General features: G+C 44.0%; 2 protein-coding genes across 2 annotated transcripts; one reads left to right on the plus strand and one right to left on the minus strand.

Annotated features, from left to right (window-relative positions):
• Positions 1-6,340: 6,340 nt before the first annotated feature.
• Positions 6,341-11,893, minus strand: gemin4 (gem (nuclear organelle) associated protein 4). Its single transcript, XM_084142708.1, has 3 exons — positions 11,809-11,893; positions 11,623-11,714; positions 6,341-9,722 (listed from the first exon to the last, which is right to left on the minus strand). Exons 2-3 carry the CDS (start codon positions 11,633-11,635, stop codon positions 6,469-6,471), a joined length of 3,267 nt encoding a protein of 1,088 aa, XP_083998834.1. The 5' UTR covers positions 11,636-11,714; positions 11,809-11,893; the 3' UTR covers positions 6,341-6,468.
• A 213-nt stretch (positions 11,894-12,106) lies between these two features.
• LOC311102199 (tapasin-related protein-like) lies at positions 12,107-20,314 on the plus strand. The gene is made up of 8 exons (XM_084143451.1): positions 12,107-12,285; positions 12,470-12,655; positions 12,781-13,059; positions 15,911-16,240; positions 16,522-16,857; positions 17,567-17,668; positions 17,819-17,835; positions 20,071-20,314. Exons 1-8 carry the CDS (start codon positions 12,240-12,242, stop codon positions 20,083-20,085), a joined length of 1,311 nt encoding a protein of 436 aa, XP_083999577.1. The 5' UTR covers positions 12,107-12,239; the 3' UTR covers positions 20,086-20,314.
• The last annotated feature ends 302 nt before the right edge of the window (positions 20,315-20,616 follow it).

Raw genomic sequence — 20,616 nt, forward strand, 5'->3', positions numbered from 1 at the left:
GTTGGAGTCTCTACGGTCTGTCCAACCCGAAGCAGGTCAGACTGGAGATGAGAGGCAGTGCATCCCTGTGCCCCTATGGGGTAGTTCGTATGTTCCTCTTGGCCATACCTGTTGACTCCTTCACAGAGAAAGATAGGCGTGCTGTGGAGAAATACCTGAGTGTTTTGGGTGAGGGAGTATGGAGAAGCACCATGGTGCTTTTCACCTATGGCAATGAGTTAAGAGGCAGAACCATTGAGAAGCACATTGAGGAGACTGGAGAGCCACTCCGTGGGCTGCTGGGGAAGTGTGGTCACAGGTACCACGTATTAGATAACAATATTAAGGGTGACCTAACCCAGGTTCTTGAGCTGTTGGAGATGGTGGAGCAGTTGTAGACACTGGATCATTCACCTCTGCTGAAAACACCCTGTTAAATTAAATGTTTTAAATTATACATTGATGTTATTTGCGATAAATTATTTAAAGTATGTTCTTGTAATGCCTAATACTTAGTTTTCCCCTTTTTATAAGAAATTACCAAACTGTATTAAGACTGTATTAAGTCTTTATTAATGTATTAAATACATTGGAAATGAAAAGTAAGTATACTAACACAAGCTTCACATTACTAAAATGTGTTGAGTAAATTGCCACAGTAGATTCTCTCTGGTAAACGAGGAAATACCTACTATCAATTTCAACAGAATTGATAGTTCTCAAATAGTTAAATCTGTGCTTAGTCTGCTCAAATATTAGGTTTAATTTACACCGAACATAATACCCACCTGAGGGCTAAATAGTCTTGAAAAATGTTGGCAGCAAACAGTGCAGTCAACATTCTGTTTTTCCTGTGTTCTGTATCACATTGTACAACAGCTGATTAAAATAACACTGTAAAAGTGTGAGAAAATGTGATCAGTGTTATTGCCTGATAGTTGCTGGTTGAAAATACAATCTACACAAGACCTTCTGATCAGTAGGTTTCCATGGGGACATCACCATGTGATAAATTGATTAATAGATCACAACAGTATGAGTCAAACAAGGAAATGGTTCCAATCGTTTTTCCACCATTCATTTTTTAATTTTTTAATTTCACCTTTATTTAACCAGGTAAGCCAATTGAGAACAAGTTCTCATTTACAACTGCGACCTGGCCAATATAAAGCAAAGCAGTGCAATAAAAATAACAACACAGAGTTACATATGGGGTAAAACAAAACATAAAGTCAAAAATACAACAGAAAATATATATACAGTGTGTTCAAATGTAGCAAGTTATGGAGGTAAGGCAATAAATAGGCCATAGTGCAAAATAATTACAATTAGTATTAACACTGGAATGATAGATGTGCAAGAGATTATGTGCAAATAGAGATACTGGGGTGCAAATGAGCAAAATAAATAACAATATGGGGATGAGGTAGTTGGGTGGGCTAATTTCAGATGGGCTGTGTACAGGTGCAGTGATCAGTAAGGTGCTCTGACAACTGATGCTTAAAGTTAGTGAGGGAGATAAGAGTCTCCAGCTTCAGAGATTTTTGCAATTCGTTCCAGTCATTGGCAGCAGAGAACTGGAAGGAATGGCGGCCAAAGGAGGTGTTGGCTTTGGGGATGACCAGTGAGATATACCTGCTGGAGCGCATACTACAGGTGGGTGTTGCTATGGTGACCAATGAGCTAAGATAAGGCGGGGATTTGCCTAGCAGTGATTTTTAGATGGCCTGGAGCCAGTGGGTTTGGCGACGAATATGTAGTGAGGACCAGCCAACAAGAGCGTACAGGTCACAGTGGTGGGTAGTATATGGGGCTTTGGTGACAAAACGGATGGCACTGTGATAGACTACATCCAATTTGCTGAGTAGAGTGTTGGAGGCTATTTTGTAAATTACATCGCCGAAGTCAAGGATCGGTAGGATAGTCAGTTTTACGAGGGCATGTTTGGAAGCATGAGTGAAGGAGGCTTTGTTGCGAAATAGGAAGCCGATTCTAGATTTAAACTTTGGATTGGAGATGCTTAATGTGAGTCTGGAAGGAGAGTTTACAGTCTAACCAGACACCTAAGTATTTGTAGTTGTCCACATACTCTAGGTCAGACCCGTCGAGAGTAGTGATTCTAGTCGGGTGGGCGGGTGCCAGCAGCGTTCGATTGAAGAGCATGCATTTAGTTTTACTAGTGTTAAACAGCAGTTGGCGGCTACTGAAGGAGTGTTGTATGGCATTGAAGCTCGTTTGGAGGTTTGTTAACACAGTGTCCAATGAAGTGCCAGATGTATACAATATGGTGTCGTCTGCGTAGAGGTGGATCTGAAAGTCACCAGCAGCAAGAGCGACATCATTGATATACACGGAGAAAAGAGTCGGCCCAAGAATTGAACCCTGTGGCACCCCCATAGAGACTGCCATAGGTCAAGAAAACAGGCCCTCCGATTTGACACATTTGACACATTGAACTCTTCCCATAGGGTATTTTAGAAACACTTAAAATAAGGGCTGTGTTTCGTGTATGCTTACCTTTGCGTGACGTTTTGATAACCGTGTAAATCTCTCTAGGACAAGGTGACTTTTATCAATATATTCGCCAGTATATACTCCCCAAAAATGAAATGCTAATTAGCTGCTAATGTGGCTATCATAAAGAACTACAAATGCCATGATGATCTGGATGAGACTGCTGAATTGAGTCAAAGGTAAGAATCTCTGGATTAACTATCTAATGTTTGCTCAATATAGTAATGAATAAATTGGCAACATTTATTTAAATTGACAATTCTGTGAACTGTCTTGTGCAAGTTTTAAATGTACACAATACCTGCTAGCAAAGGTGTCAGCTAGAGATGACATGTAGGAGCTTGCAGGGATTTGTAGTCTTGCATGATGTCTACTTTGATGCTAATTTTTTATTTTTCGAATCTGAGAGTAAATCTGAGAGTAAATAGAGCCGAATATATTGATATAGGTCACGTTGTCCGAGAGAGATTTACATGGTTATCAAAACGTCACGCCAGGGTAAGCCTACACGCCCTTATTTTAAGTGTTTCTAAAATTCCCTATGGGAAAAATGAATGGTGGAAAATCAATTGGAACCATTTCCCTGTTTGACCGCTAGGTTTTATGGGTATTATGACACCAGTGTGGGGCTCTATTGACCAATAACAAAAACTATTTTATTAGGATCTCTTTTGGTCCTCATTTGGACTAATCTACCAAGAGTCCTTAAACATTAAAATACAATTTATAATATGATCACATTTTCACATATAACACACTGTTACAAACAGACATAATACACTGACATATTGACCAGATAAATACTCTAACAGTCTGAAATGATAGATTGATTCCTTCATCTACCATAGTACTGCACAACCTTCCAATGTATTACATTTAAATGGTTCTAAAGTATTGTTTGAATGTATATATTGAAAGGTTTCTGGTTTACTCAGATAAATTATTCTTTATTGCTCTGAATCTAAATGTTATTTTGCCTATTTCTCTTTTCTGTCTGGATAACACATAGATGGTGGACAATCTATTCCTAGTATTGACTGAATGTCTGTCTCTTACCAACTGAATACTGTTGTGAATGGAGTTTGGCCGTTTTAAGTGGTGTACATGTTGAAATAAAATAAGCATGTTTTTTTTTATTATCTTGTTGATTGATGACCAACCAAGAGCATTGGGCATGACTACAACAGAAGAACCACCTCTCCACCTTAAAACAATCCTTGCTGCTTTGTTCTGTGCAATCTGCAGCCTGCTAATTTCATTTGCTGATGCATTTCCCCAGACCACAGAACAGTAGTTAATAATATAATAATATGCCATTTATCAGACGCTTTTATCCAAAGCGACTTACAGTCATGTGTGCATACATTTTTACGTATGGGTGGTCCCGGGGATCGAACCCACTGCCCTGGCGTTACAAGCGCCATGCTCTACCAATTGAGCTAGTTGCGGTCAGCGAAAGGTAGGCTTTATTGCATGAATAGTTACGTATGCATAACCTAGCTATTTCTTGTCCTTGAATGACATTTAACTAATAATTGACAACATGTATTTGAGTGAGTGTTTGAACTCCTGATCAACCTATCAGAACCAATAAAACAACTATTTGTGCAATTTCATGGCCTTACCATATCCCATCTGTTCACAAGGTTGATGTCCTCCATCCATGCCACTTGGCTACTATTGTTGGGTTCATAATTGCTACTGCCTCCAGTGATGTAATATCTGACAGGTAAGAATTCATATTTGGATTATTGCCACTAAACCAATGTGTAGTGATTGAGTCACCTCCTCCCCTCCTCTGAGTGGGACTTGAACAGTGATACTTTGTTTGCCGGCTGAGTGCACTACCCCCAGAGCCATAAAAACAAGAGCTTTTGGGGCAGAGGCAGTAGTACACTCAGATACAGAACTGACATGTACAAGAGCCCATCACCAGAGTTATCTCTAGAGATCAAACGGAGTACAATTCCCCCCCTACTGCATGCAGCACAACACCTTAACACTGTGGTCAATTTACACAACCATTCTCATTATCAGCAGGGTTTTGCTGTGTACCTCAATTATTCATAATACATGATCATCTCATAAACACTGTATTCACATCTCAGACACAGGTTATAGATTAGAATGGGAAGGCTTTTACATGCACTGTGCCGTAGTATTAGTATTATACAGCCTACACATGATATCTGACTAGTCAGCTGGCATTGATGATCAGTTTATGATTCATGTTGTCATCACTCAAGAATTACACTTTATGATACCTGACTCAAAGCTCCAAAGTTGCATTGGGTGGAGGAATATGATTTAGTGATTTGATAGGGATGAGGCCACAGTTGGATATATTTTTAGTGGTAACAAACACTACAAATATTAAGTGGATATGTGCTCACCTTCATCTTGATCCTTATGTGGGTCACCTTCAACTTTAGGCACAGACTGACCAGTGACTGTGTGGTTTGGCACTCCTTGCATGTCTTATATCTACACCATGTACCTGAGTAACTACCACAGTCAGAAAGCACTCCCTCCTTCCCTTCAAGCTGTTCCTCCTCTGGCATCCCCTGCTGGTGGTCCATCACATGGTCCTCCTCACTGTCCTCAAGCCCATCATTCTGGTGAGGAAGGAGCACAACAATTACTGTACAGCAACGTTAGTTCTTTGTAGTCCTCATGCATTACGTCAGCAGTTGATCTTTTTTTAATGCGTGATTGAATTGATTTCACGTCGATTACAACACTGTCTATTAATGCCTAATGGACCAGTTTCTGTCATTGAGAATCTGCTATGTCTTCCTCATAAGCTGGCAGGGCTCAGTGAGTTAGTGTTTCATATTCATATAGTGCTGTTCCCCCCCCCAGTTCTTCAGGACATGGTGGAGACTTCTTCATGGCAGAATTCAGCACTCACTTTGTCTCGTTAGGAAAGGTTCTAATCCAGGTAAGGATTCATAAACCCCTTTGTTTTTTAGTTGTGCTTTAGAGAGTCTGTTGACCATAGTATGAAATTGTATTATAACTAAACTTTCCATATGTTTTCCTCTCTAGTTGGGACTAGAGGACTCATGGCTTCACAGAGTCAATGGTTCTGCTGAGTTTCTTCACCTGCCATATCCTGCTCTTCCCCTACCTGTACTGGGTGTATGGTCAGCAGTACACCATTCCCTTTCCATCTACAGCTCCACTGCAACTTAGCCAACCTATCCATACTGGCACCTCAGATCTACTGGTTTGTGCTGCTGTGTCCAAGGCCTATCGGCTCTACCTGCGTCAGACTAGGTCAAAGGGTCAACCTGCTCACAAAGATGGCTCAAAAACAGATTAGAGGTGCCATCTAATTCTGTGGTTAGCAACATGTAATGTCAATTATGCTTCCTTTGATGCTGGTCTTCCATGCCTTGAGTTGACAGTTCTCAATCCTTCCCTCTGAAGGAACAGTCTGTGTGGAATTTAGGACCTGCAACCGCCTATCAATACAAAATTACCGGTATTTATCTAAATTCTCAGGGGTATACTGTGTGTTATATTGTCTGTACTATTACTATGAAGCATGTGCAGTAAATATTTAGTGATGTTGAATACTTTTTTCTGACTGAAAGAGTTTGACACAATACATCATGACTGAGCAGGATAACTTTCTATCCCCCAATAATTTTTCATAGTTAATTTAAATATTTGTTAATTGTTGCACTAGGAAATACAGATTTGACAGAGAAATGTAGTAGAGGTGAAGCACTGAAAGACCAAGCTTGTTGGTGAAGTTGTAACCCTGGCTTGTGTCCTAGTGTGGATGATCAAAGTTTGTTTCAATATGTGAGTTTTGATTAATAGGCCATTGAAAGACATGCAATTTGTCAGTTTTATTCAAATTCAAAATGAAATTTATTTTAATTTTCAACAAAAGGTCAGAACACATTTTAGTTTTGAGGCTGGGATTAATAAACCCTCATTCAAGTACTTTTTTCAGACAGCACATCAACCTGAAGACGACAGCTGAGCAATTTTCTGATGCAACACAGCCTTCATCTCGGCGCTCTCCAGGTTGTCTGTGATGGTGGTGAAGAAGTGGCGAGTGTTCTCTGTCTCCAGGTGGGAGCTGCTGCTGGGGTGTGCGGCCAGCACTGCCTCATAGTGGGTCAGGATCTCCAGGGCACACAGGAACAGGGACTCGCACTGCCCGCCGGGCATCATCACCTGAACGTGCTGCACATGGCAGAAGAGCTGGCTCAGTACAAACAGCACCTCCTGGCTGGCGGTGTTGGTAGCTGCCCTCTCTTCCTTTGGGTCTTTGGGTGAGGTGGAGGTGGTGTTGGAGGAAGACTGTGACAGCTTTCCCCTCAGGGAGTCTATGACCTCCCTCATGGCGCTGGCGTACAGCCGCCCCACGTGGGCCCAGCCCTGGCCGGGCAGCCAGTCTTTGCAGCTGGAGCCACAGAGCAGCTGGAGGACACGCAGCAGCAGCACAGACAAACGCAGCTCGCAGGAGAACGCCCGCAGGTCCAGCAGGGGGAGAAAGTCCACATACTCCAGAGAGTAAGGCACGTGGAGCCGGCCTGAGCGGAGCAGCTCTCGCATGGCTCTCAGCAGCCTGCCCCACTCAGTGACGGTGCACCAGGGTAGGGTCTGTGTCACGGCCACCAGCAGGCCTTTGCTGAACATGTTGACGTCGTCGGGCCGGTGCTGGTCCAGAGCCAGAGAGGCCAGCATGGTGTCCTGAACCTCGTCGGAGAGAGCGCAGCACTCCATCCACGCCAGCAGCCCTGTGCCCTGCCCATACTGGGACAACTTTAGGCCAGACCACTCCTGCTCCGGCAGCTCGCACACAGCCAACAGTGAGGATGGCACCTCATTTTTGAAGTGATCTCCCCACACCACCTTCAGGTGGAACCGAACAGTCCAGTCCAGGGCCTCCACTTTATTGTAGAGCCAGAAGAGGGCTCTGGACCAGGTGTTGGGGGCTGAGGCCACTTCCCTTCCCACCACCTTGCCCAGTGCAGTCAGCACAGTGACGAGCAGCTCCTTGGACTCCATGGATAAGTGATGTGGTGCGCCCTCTGCAGGAAGCTCCCAGCACCTGCAGCCGTCGTTCAGAAGCTGGCAGAGGACGTAGAGGAGGGGGAACGGGGAGCAGTTCATAACCCAGTGTGGAGATACATCCTGGGAATCCAAAGAAAAGGCAGAGTGGAGCAAACGCAGGCCCAGCTCCAGGCTGCAGGTGCTAGAGCCAGACGAGGGGGAGAGGTGAGGCAGGACGAAAGCACACACAACCTCTTCAGGGTGCAGGAAACTCTGGCCTCTCTCGGAGCTCTCGGAAACGCTTGGCTGCATCAGTGCAACCAGGAAGTGCAGGAACTGGTCCTCCTCCTTAGCCGACAACAGTTTAGTCATGGCAGTATCTTGAAGACAGCTGCACAGTAAGCTCCCCACAGTGCTGCCCGTCCCCTCTGTGCAACCAGGGGCACCGCCCCTCAGCCCTGAGAGCTGTTGGAGTATCTTGGAGAGGAGGCTGTGGGCCCCAAGGTTCACCACCGCCAGATGGCAGCAACGACGCAGGGTGGCCTCTGGGTTCTGAAAGGCCACGCGGGCTATGGCGGCCACGGCCAAGCTAAGGTTGTTCTGCGCCGCTCCTCCCTGGATGATGCAGTTGAACGCCATGTTGAGCTCCTCACTAAAGCCCTCCGTCACAGCCTGGGGCAGAGAGCCCTGGAGACCCCTCTTGGAGCAGGTTAACATTTCCGCTAATGTTGTGTTTTTCTCTTTTAAGGGAAGCTCTGCGAAAATGTTCACAATAATGTCCTTCAGCTTTTTGCAGTGCTCTACTTCAGTATCCATTTGGCACTTTGCAATGAGAGTGGAGACTAATTTCATGACAATGTCCTTTCGCTGGAATGCGTTTTTGTTTCTCTCCAGACAGCTGATCCACTCCTCCACGCTCAGGGACCAGCTCAGTTCAGTAGCAAATAGCATAGTGAAATCTTGGAAGCCCTCCAAGCGGTGGTTAATGATAGCTACGGCAATGTGGGCCATTTCCCCAGCGTTGCTCTCTGTGTCGGGGAAGGACAGTGAGCCTAACAAGCCTCTCAAAGTGCTTTGCACATTGTTCAGTGTCTGCTGCTCACCCTCATCGATGGTCCCAGACATGGACCTTTCCTCTAGGGACTCAAGCACTCTGACCAGACAGCTTTTCAGACGGAGTGTCAAGTCACTGGGGTCACCGCTGTCTGTCATCTCCAGCAGCCCTCTCTTCTCCCAGGCCTGAGTGAGCTGGGAGACAGTCTGCAGGGCTTGCATTAGTGTCATTCCACAGGGTTTAAACTGGGAGGGTGTGTGGGCTGCCTTCAGGTCACTGTGGGCCTCGCTTATCACCTGGACCAGGTTAAACTTCTCTATCCCATCACGCCTCTTTCTCACAGTCACTGCACTAGTCAGGCTCTGAAGTTGCACCTCAGCTGGGAGGATGATAGCTTGGTCTATCAGATGCGAGGTGTACAGGGAGTCGAGGCAGTTGGACAGGGCACGGTAGCAAAGGTCAGAGGTGCTCAGATGCTCTTTCATCTCCTCCAGAGCATGAAAAAGAATGGACAGCACATCAGTTGTGGACGGTGGTGATGTTGGGGTGTCTGGGTCTGACTTGAATCTCTTGGCAGCCTGAGGTGAGAGGCCAGTGGTGTTGGTGAGGCGGGTCCACTGGTTAGTAAAGACCTTATCCAGGTCATCCTCCTCTTGCCCGCCCTTCCACAGCTCCCACCACACCTCCAGCAGGACGCGGACGTCCTCCTCAGTGCTGTTACGGGTGATGTGTTGAACTAGTTTCTCTAGCTCTGAACTCAGGTGGGCCGATGGGACGCACAGAAGCAGCTGGGCGTAGATCTGAGAGAAGCCTGTCAACTTGACCAGCTCGAACAGCACTGTGCGGTTAATGTCAGGTAGGCTGTTCTGCAGAGAGAAGAATGGATTCTCTCTCCAGCCGATTTCCATGTCCTCTTCGCTCTCCCTCCCCAGTAATTTGCTCCATAAGATGCAGATGATTTTCTTCTTCCAGTGGACACTACTCGGACAGCTACCACCCTCCTGCCCACAGATCTCTCTGACAGCCTGTAGAATTGGGTGGCCAACCTTACTCCAGTCCTCCTTTTGTAGGGCACTGAGTGACGCTGGCTGGCACAGCCTGTTGGCCAACAGAAAACCTCCCTGGAGAACAGCAGTCTTCTCACAGCTCAGCCAGGAATCTGAAAGCACAAGCAGAACAGTGAGAATGAATGAACACATAGGAGTAGACTAGAGAGTAGTTAGTTCAGTACAGAAACCAGGTTGCCAGGACCAAGGATAAATACATTTGAATTCAGTCACTTTTTGACAGCTTTTGCTCATTTTTTTACAACTTTGCATACAGTACATGTTTGCCCATGGAAGAAGTTGTCAGAAAGTTACTTTTTGTAACCGAATGACAAAACATTCCAGAGATAAAGGTGTTCAAAGTTGACCCAATTTGCATACCCCACCATATCATCAGACATCCATGTCTTCATCACTGGAAAAGATAAATGGTTGAGTTTGATATAATTGAAAAGCTTACAAATAGGGTTGCAAGCTTCGGTTGAGACACAACATGCTTTTGAATACAGGGTAGGTGTCATTTCAGTCCTAGAAATATAATTCATAGAATGGACCTATCCTTCAGACCACTGCAATTTAGCTGGTACGCCATTGAATTTGAACTTCTAATTACTACCACAAAGATGACCTCCGATCTACCCACATTTGAATGTCCACTGATAGGGGAGAAATTATAGGCGTAGCGCCTATGTGAAAGCTAGGTGATTTGCAACAGCACTAGGCTGCATTCAAAACAAATCTCACCCTCCACCGCATCCCATTTCCCATGGCGGAGATTTGCGCTTGAGCCTTTTACTACAAACAGCTGTAAAAACTATATTTTTTGCTATTAAAAATATATTTCAGACGATTTAGATGGTACACTGATTCACTATTCAGTGCTTGTTTTCTGAAATTGAGTGAACAGCGTAGATTTTTAGCAAACAGGAAATGACAGAGCGATTTCTACATTGGCCACTTAACCCGATTTCCACTAGATAGCACAGCTTTCCCATTTTGAAATCAGATGCCACTCAGGCACGAGAAATCAATAGGCGAATATCACAGCCTATCACAACACTGTAGGGTAAGTAATACTGTGGAACACATCATTCCACTATTACTGCAGAAATATTTGACATTTTCTGAAATTACAACGCAAAAATTCTTAATAATGATCCTGTGTAGATTTTTTTTTAAACCTTTATTTAACTAGGCAAGTCAGTTAAGAACAAATTCTTATTTACAATGACGGCCTACCCCGGCCAAAACCTCTTTAAATGGTCATGTATATTCTATATTCTATTATCTATATTTCTATGATTTCAATATGTTTCCTATGGAAGATTAACAGTAAAACTTAAAACAGATATTCCCATTCAAGTCAACATTCTCTTATGTGTGGACCTCCAACCATCTTTGTGGTACCATTTGAAAACGTATTAGTACATTTATCAGCCCAAACATGACACCCACCCTGTCTTCAAGAGCATGTTGTGTCTTAACTAATGGCAGTCACAAGACGACAACCTCAGATGATGTAAAATAGGGTCTAAACTACCACATATGTGAATAGCAAAAATCAGTTAACGCGTTTTTAGATAGTTGGTTTTTAAGGTTAAATGACAGTTAAGGAATTATAAAATAGTTTGACAACCCTGTTTGTAAACTTTTAAGTGGATATCAATGTCAACCGTTTTTTTTCTCCACCCCCAGCGATGAAGACATGTCTCATGGTATGGTGGGTATGCAAAATAGGTAATATTTTTCCATTCAGGTCCAAAAAGTCACTTTCTGAGTACTTCTACAATGGGCAAATATGTATATAGGGTTTAGTTCAAATGAAAAGGGGTGCCGTCAAAAACGGATTGAATTCAAATGCATTTACCCCAACACATAGCTACACATTTCACTACTGGTACTACTGTGTATTCAGTCTCAGCTAGCTAGTTCTGTAAATAATGCAAATACATACAGCTAACATGTTATAGCTATAAACAAAGCAAATGCATTCAGCTCAAATCACATAGCTACCTTGATTCATCATTGTGTTTGGGTGAGGCGCAGTTCAGTCTTCAAATGTGCATCCTTTCATCCACGCTGGACCCAATTGCACGCCAAGCCAACTACAACGAAGAGCACGTGTACAATTTAGTTCAATGAATTATTCTACTAATTATAATAAAAGGAGACAAGTTAATACTTTAACTAGATACTTACTTTTGAAGGCGAGATTACAAGAAACCACTGAAAGACACGTGTTGATTTGTTTTTTTCTTCGATCATTGAAAACAACTCGTCGTATGTCCGCATGAACGTCACGTGGGCGGGACCTATTTTATTGAAGAGGGTCATACTGTACTTTCGTGCCTTTACAGCGCCACTCGTGGTATGGATGTATGGGGGGGGTTGTTTAGTTTTGGTTTAAATATTGTTTTGTGTCATAGTTTTTAACACTTTCTTCCTCATTCAAATATCTGATTATATTACTTTGCTATTACAAGCCATTGTAAAAATCTAACGCTAACTTATCTTACAGACAGCTGCACGAGCAGGTGCAATCTTTTTCACTTGCGTCAAGTTGCGGAAATGAAAGTGAAAGTCTGAATGGCACAGGGAAAGATAGCCCCAGAAGACAGTTTTGTAACATTATGAGTTTAAACGTCAATATTCTTCTCTGTTTATTTCTCTGTGCAGGTAGGCTACTTTATGACCTATTATTGCGAGTATATCTCTTTCCTCCGATGGTTTCACGCATGCTGTGCTCATTCAGAGTTGTTATGAATGGACTATTTGTTAGCCTATAATTATGATTGATTTTTAAAGGTGAAATTAAATTTAAGCTCTCATTGTGATTATTCTACATTCATCGATTTGACAGAGGTGACAGGAATCCAGTCTTTAGAACAGGTGCCTTGGCTGCCCTGTCAGCTGGTGGATGAACGTGTCAAGTTCAATGATGAGGGACATGCTGAAACCGAGTACCAACACAGAGACGCTGGGCTGCAGTTTGGCCATCCAGGGGACAGTGCTTTGAACCCTAATACCATCACCTTCCTTGTGACAGGTGAATGAGAGAAACAGCTAAACAAATGTTAGATTTGGTTATGTTTTCTACACTGATGGTTAATGTTTGGTGTTTCAACACTGAGAGGTGCTATTCAAACCGTGTGTGTGTATGTGTGTGTTCAGGCTCTAAGGTGGACATGAGGAAGTACATTGAAGGGGCAGTAGTGGAGCACCAGCTGCAGTGTGAGATCCGCAGGTACAGCACGGAGGGCATCCAGATGCGTTGGCCAGGTTTAGGAGCCCAGGAGCACGACATCTGGTTCACCTGCACCTTACGGCACACCGACGGCCTCTTTGTCATCACCAGCTTCCTCAGACATACCCCTGCCACGCCGACACCTGGCCAGGCAAACTACCACCACTGGGCCGCAATCGCAGACAGAGAGACGCTAACCACCTCAAGTAATGCAGACTTTTCATTCTGTCTATTTGTTATGCAGTAGATCACATTCTCTCCCGAGTGGCGCAGTGGTCTAAGGCACTGCATCGCAGTGCTAGCTGTGCCACTAGAGATCCTGGTTCGAATCCAGGCTCTGTCGTAGCCGGCCGCGACCGGGAGACCCATGGGGCGGCGCACAATTCGTCCAGGGTAGGGGAGGGAATGGCCGGCAGGGGATGTAGCTCAGTTGATAGAGCATGGCGTTTGCAACGCCAGGGTTGTGGGTTCGATAAAATAATGTATGTGCTAACTGTAAGTCGCTCTGGATAAGAGCGTCTGCTAAATGACTAAAATGTAATGTAAATGTAATGTCGAACTCATTCCACGGAGGGCTGAGTGTCTGCGGGTTTTCTCTCAACCCTTGAACTTGATTGATGAATTAAGGTCACTCATTAATAAGGAACTCCCCTCACCTAATTGTCTAAGCCTTACTTGAAAGGATAAATCAAAAACCCGCAGACGCTCAGCCCTCCGTGGAATGAGTTTGACATCCCTGCAGTAGATGTAGGCTGTACTCTAGTCCAGTGCTTCCCAATCATGGTCATGGAGACCCTAATGGGTGCACATTTGAATTTTTTGCCTAGCCCTAACACCTGATTCTAATCAAATGCTTGATGATGAATTGATTATTTTAATCAACTGTTTTAGTGCTAGGGCAAAAACTAAAATGTAAACCCCTTGGTGTCCCCTGAACCAGGATTGGGAAGCACTGCTCTAGTCGGTAGCATATGTCAGTGTCAGTTGAGGCTGCTGAGGGGAGGACGGCTTATAACAATGGCTGGAACGGAGCTAATGGAATGGCATCGAACACATGGAAACCATGTGTTTTATGTATTTGATACCATTCCACCTGTTCCGCTCCAACCATTACCACAAGCCCGTCCTTATCAACTAAGGTGCCACCAACCTCCTGTGGTCAGTGTTTCCTTTTATACCCTTTAGGCAGTTGTCTTGACTTATGATCTACAGTACCAGTCAAAAGTTTGGACACCTACTCATTCCAGGGTTTTTCTTTATTTTTACTATTTTCTACATTGTAGAATAATAGTGAAGACATCAAAACTATGAAATAACACATGTGGAATCAAACATTATTTAAACAAATCTAAATATATTTTATATTTTATATTTTAGATTCTTCAAAGTAGCCACCCTTTGCCTTGATGACAGCTTTGCACACTCTTGGCATTCTCTCAACCAGCTTCATGAGGTAGTCACCTGGAATGCGTTTCAATTAACAGGTGTGCCTTGTTAATTTGTGGAAATTCTTTCCTTAATGCGTTCGAGCCAATCCGTTGTGTTGTGACAAGGTAGGGGTGGTATACAGAAGACAGCCCTATTTGGTAAAAGACCAAGTCCATATTATGTCAAGAAAAGCTCAAATAAGCAAAGAGAAACTACAGTCCATCATTACATTTACGTCATTTAGCAGACACTCTTATCCAGAGCGACTTACAGTTAGTGCATACATTATTTTTTATTTTATTTTTTTATCGAACCCACAACTCTGGCGTTGCAAACGCCATGCTCTACCAACTGAGCTACCTCCCTGCCGGCCATTCCCTCCCCTACCATGGACGACGCTGGGCCAATTGTGCGCTGCCCCATTGTCTCCCGGTTGCGGCCAGCTACAGCAGAGCCTGGATTCGAACCAGGATCTCTAGTGGCACAGCTAGCACTGCGATGCAGTGCCTTAGACCACTGCGCCACTCGGGAGGTGAAGGTCAGTCAAACCGAGTTTCTTCAAGTGCAGTCGCAAAAACCATCAAGCACTATGATGAAACTGTCTCTCATGAGGACCGCCACAGGAAAGGAAGACCCAGAGCTACCTCTGCTGCAGAGGATAAGGTCATTAGAGTTACCAGCCTCAGAAATTGCAGCCCAAATAAATGCTTCACAGAGTTCAAGTCACAGACACATCTCAACATCAACTGTTCAGAGGAGACTGTGTGAACCAGGCCTTCATGGTCGAATTGCTGCAAAGAAACCACTAAGAAGAAGAGACTTGCTTGGGCCAAGAAACACGAGCAATGGACATTAGACTGGTGGAAATCTGTCCTTTGGTCTGAGTCCAAATTTGAGATTTTTGGTTCCAACCGCCGTGTCTTTGTGAGACGCAGAGTAGGTGAACGGATGATCTCTGCATGTGTGGTTCCCACCGTGAAGCATGGAGGAGGAGGTGTGATGGTGCTTTGCTGGTGACACTGTCAGTGATTTATTTAGAATTCAAGGCACACTTAACCAGCATGGCTACCACAGCATTCTGCAGCGATACGCCATCCCATCTGGTTTGCGTTTAGTGGGACTATCATTTGTTTTTCAACAGGACAATGATCCAACACACCTCCAGGCTGTGTAAGGGCTATTTGACCAAGAAGGAGAATGATGGAGTGCTGCGTCAGATGACCTGGCATCCACAATCACCCGACCTCAACCCAATTGAGATGGTTTGGGATGAGTTGGACCGCAGAGTGAAGGAAAAGCAGTCAACAAGTGCTCAGCATATGTAGGAGCTCCTTCAAGACTGTTGGAAAAGCATTCCAGGTGAAGCTGGTTGAGAGAAAAACCCTTGAATGAGTAGGTGTGTCCAAACATGTGTGAGTTCAATTTTCATTTAAATTGTAAAATACTTCTCTCTCCTGAAAGTCTGAGTCACATATACTGTACAGTATGTTTATGTAACACACATCAGAATAAGACCCTAGCTATAACCTCCCTTTTTTTTCTCAATTCCTCCCTCTCTGCCCTCTGCACCCCTTGCCCCCCTTCCTCCCCTGCCTTGGCTGTGACCTGTGAACTGTGACCTGTGTATAGCTGTGATGCTAGTCCTCACCCGCTCTCCCTCTGTGCGAGTGGGCCTAGTGAAGCAACAGAGCCTGCACTGTCAGTTTGACGTGGACCACAAGGCGGCCGACCTGACAGTGGAATGGCGTTTGCAGCGACGCGGCGAACGCACCACGCTCTTCAGCCACTCCAGCCGCTCGGGCCAGACGGAGGGTGACGGGGTGACGCTTAAGGGCATTGGTAGGGGCGACGCATCCCTGACGCTCCCCCTCACCAAGCAGGGCAGCGAGGGGACGTATATCTGCTCCGTCTCAGTGCCTCCGCTGTTTGGCAGCCATGATATCGCTCTGCACATCATGGGTAAGGTGGAGGGGTTAGGGGTCACAGGACTTGAGGCACATACATTTAATTGTTGAAGCTTTGCTCCGTCATTTGCTCTATCATAAAACATTTAAAGGATAAACAAATTACTTTTATTATCATTACCTGATATGGTATACACATTTATGAATATGTACATCTCTATGACATGATAACCATAATAACCAATTAAAGGTGTCATAGACTGCCATTTTGATCACCTAGTATATACCACCAACATCCTCATTGTAATGCCAGTCATTTCTGACATCGTCCCTCAGAGCCACCTCGCGTGTCCTTGAACGTAGACTCTACCATCTCCCTGGTGGACAGGGGGGAGCAGAAGGTGGTGTGTGAGGCGGAGGGCTACTACCCCCTGGACGTGGAGATGGAGTGGTTCAGGGAGCCCAGTGGTGGAGGTGGAGGCCTCCTACCAGAGAAGCTGGACACTGTCCTGTACTCCAGCCACCGCCACCACCGGGACGGGACCTACTCTCTGTCGGCCTTCTTCCTGCTCCACGCTTCCCTGCATGACTCAGGCTCCAAGTACTTCTGCAGGGTGTCTCACAGCTCCCTGCGCATGCCCATCCGCAAGAGCTTCACCCTCATCGTCACAGGTTAGGTAGTTTAGGAGCTTATCATAAAGTTTTAAAGAAAATGTCGTTTTCTCAGGCACAGTTGAGTACCTTATAACCCTTTATTGAAAACAGTTTGATTACGTACAATGATACAGTATGCGTTCATAAACATTTCTGCAGATTTACAGAAGCATATTTTATAAATTCTATATACACTGAGTATACCAAACATTAGGAACACCTTCCTAATGGTCGACCCCCCCCCCCCTTTCCCGCAGTTGTGTCAAGTTGCCTGGATGTCCTTTGGGTGGTTGACCATTCTTGATACATACGGTAAACTGCTGAGCGTGAAAAACCCAGCAGCGTTGCAGTTCTTCACACAAACTGGTGTGCCTGGCACCTACTACCATACCACGTTCAAAGGCAATTAAATACTTTGTCTTGCCTATTCACCCTCTGAATGGCACACATACACAATCCATGTCTCAATTGTCTCAAGGCGTAACAATTATTCTTTTTAACATGTTTCCTACCCAGGTGTTCTTAATGTTTCGTATACTCAGTGGATATAGTCTTCAGAGGATATTGTGATCCAAACACAGACTCTACTATAATGTATGCAGTACCAATTCATGGCCACTTGATGGCAGCCCCAGTACATACATTATGTACTGTAATATGCTATGAGAGGAGAGCATACTACAAAAACTGCATTGACTGATAAACTTTGGATGTTGTGTTTTAACAGAGTTTGGCAGTTGGAACTTTGTGCTGTGGTTGATCTTTGGCTTTGGATTCATCCTAGTCATGGTGGCCATTTTGTGTGTGATGCTACCCCGCCTGAGCTCAGGTGAGCCTCTCTAGTTCACCACAGACTCAGTCCTTTACCTTTTGTCATTGTCATGTTAAGTTTGTTCATGAGCTAACCCAATTGAAATATTGCTAATTGTTGTTTGCTTGCTAGGACAACCTTTGAACTTTGAATGTTTTTCTTTCACAGCAAGAAAAGCAAACCAGGTGGGTACATCTTCATACATAACGCATGTGTGTGTTTCAAGTTGTATTAGTCGTACAGTTCCTTTGGAAAGTATTCAGACCCCTTGACTTTTTCCACATTTTGTTACGTTACAGCCTTATTCTAAAATGGAGGAAATAAAAACAATTCCTCAGCAATCTACACACAATACCCCATAATGACAAAGCGAAAAGAGGTTCTTAGAAATGTTTGCAAATTTATAAAAAAACAAAAAACAGAAATACCTTATTTACATAAGTATTCAGACCCTTTGCTATGAGACTCGAAATTGAGCTCAGGTGCATCCTTTTTCCATTGATCATCCTTGAGATGTTTCTACAACTTGATTGGAGTCCACCTGTGGTAAATTCAATTGATTGGACATGATTTGGAAAGGCACACACCTGTCTATATAAGGTCCCACAGTTGTCAGAGCAAAAACCAAGCCATGAGATCGAAGGAATTGTCCGTAGAGCTTCGAGACAGGATTGTGTCGAGGCACAGATCTGGGGAGGGTACCAAAAAACATTCTACAGCATTGAAGGTCCCCAAGAACATAGTGGCCTCCATCATTCTTAAATGGAAGAAGTTTGGAACCACCAAGACTCTTCCTAGAGCTGGCCGCCAAGCCAAACTGAGCAATCGGGGGGAGAAGTGCCTTGGTCAGGGAGGTGACCAAGAACCTGATGGTCACTCTGACAGAGATCTAGAGTTCCTCTGTGGAGATGGGAGAACCTTGCAGAAGGACAACCATCTCTGCAGCATTCCACCAATCAGGCCTTTATGGTAGAGTGGCCAGACGGAAGCCACTCCTCAGTAAAAGGAACATGACAGCCCGCTTGGAGTTTGCCAAAAGGCACCTAATAACTCTCAGACCATGAGAAACAAGATTCTCTGGTCTGATGAAACCAAGATTGAACTCTTTGGCCTAAATACCAAGCGTCATGTCTGGAGGAAACCTGGCACCATCCCTATGGTGAAGCATGGTGGTAGCAGCATCATGCTGTGGGGATGTTTTTCAACGGCAGGGACTGGGAGACTAGTCAGGATCGAGGGAAAGATGAACGGAGCAAAGTACAGAGAGATCCTTGATGAAAACCTGCTCCAGAGAGCTCAGGACCTCAGACTGGGGCGAAGGTTCACCTTCCAACAGGACAACGACCCTAAGCACACAGCCAAGACAACGCAGGGGTGGCCCAGCCAGAGCCCAGACTTGAACCCGATCTAACATCTCTGGAGGAACCTGAAAATAGCTGTGAAGCAGATCTGCAGAGAAGAATGGGAGAAACTCTCCAAATACAGGTGCCAAGCTTCTAGCGTCATACCCAAAATGACTCAATGCTGTAATCGCTGCCAAAGGTGCTTCAACAAAGTACTGGTTAAAGCGTCTGAATACTTATGTAAATGTGATATTTCCGTTGTTTATTTTTAATAAATTAGCAAAAGAAATTACAAATCTGTTTTTGCTTTGAATATTATGGGGTATTGTGTGTAGATTGATGAGGGGAAAAAAAACAATTTAATCAATTTTAGAATAAGGCTGTAAAGTAACAAAATGTGGAAAATGTCAAGGGGTCTGAATACTTTCCGAAGGCACTGTACATACGGGATACGCATGGCATACATCATCCAACGAAATGCTTACTTGCAGGTTCCTTCTGGACAATGCAACAACAATAAGAAATAATAAAAGATAAGAATACGAACATAAAGTAAATGGCTCAGTAGAATAGAAGAAACATTTTAGCATAAGTATAATACAGGAAGGCAAAATATATAGTCCAATATTTACACGTGTACTGGGGAAGGTAGTAGTAAATTAAGAGTTTGGTAGCAGCAGTTGTTATGTGTGTAGCATGAATGTAGGATTGCGATACTTAGAGGTATCGTGGCAAGGAAACAAAACATGAAGCAGACTACATTTCCTGAGGAAAGCAGTCCTAATGTTGGAAACAAGCAGCAGTCACCCAGAATCACATGTTTCTTTTCCAAGCTATAGCACACAATATTTTACATATAGTAGGTTTATTTAAAGGACCAAAGAGTTTAGTCTGCTTTGTGTTTTCCTTTTTGCCATGGAAAATCAGGTATTGTAGTATCACGATACTGATATCCTGACAACCCTACATGACTGTATACGTGTGGGTGTGCATGAGTGAGTGTGTATTTGTGTGTGTGTGAGAGAGAGAGACTTCCCTGCTCATTGTGTGTGTGTTTACTGTGTCTCTCCTGTTCAGAGAAAGCCCTACTGAGAGAACATGCCAGAGTGGTTGGAGCTGATCTCCATGGATACAGACAGTCCATTCCTACCCTCTTTCTTCTCCCCCTTCTCTTCATCTCAGTACTTCTCTATCAGGTGGTTTATTTCGGGGATGTGGGTATATTGTGTGTCAATCAAGGAATTTGATATAGGGTTATGTTTCCCCTGATTCTCCCATTTATAAAAGTACAGTAAATATAAATATAGAAAGATTGATCATGTATTTTTAATTCATTGGGGAAAGAGAGACTATCCCACAAGGTCATGGGTTAGGGTTAGGGTTAGGTTATGGTACTGCTCTATGATAATACCACTTTAAGATTGTGTAAGGTAGCTTAAAATATTAAAATACTTGACATGGAATAATTGTATTTGATAAAAATGCATGATAATATTTGATATAATAATAATAATAATAATAATAATAATAATATGCCATTTAGCAGACGCTTTTATCCAAAGCGACTTACAGATATGAAAAATATGCACTAGGAAATGTATTTGTTTGAAGTTGTTTAAAATT

The sequence above is a fragment of the Coregonus lavaretus genome, assembly GCF_964263955.1.
Source record: "Coregonus lavaretus genome assembly, chromosome: 26".
Lineage (NCBI taxonomy): Eukaryota > Metazoa > Chordata > Actinopteri > Salmoniformes > Salmonidae > Coregonus > Coregonus lavaretus.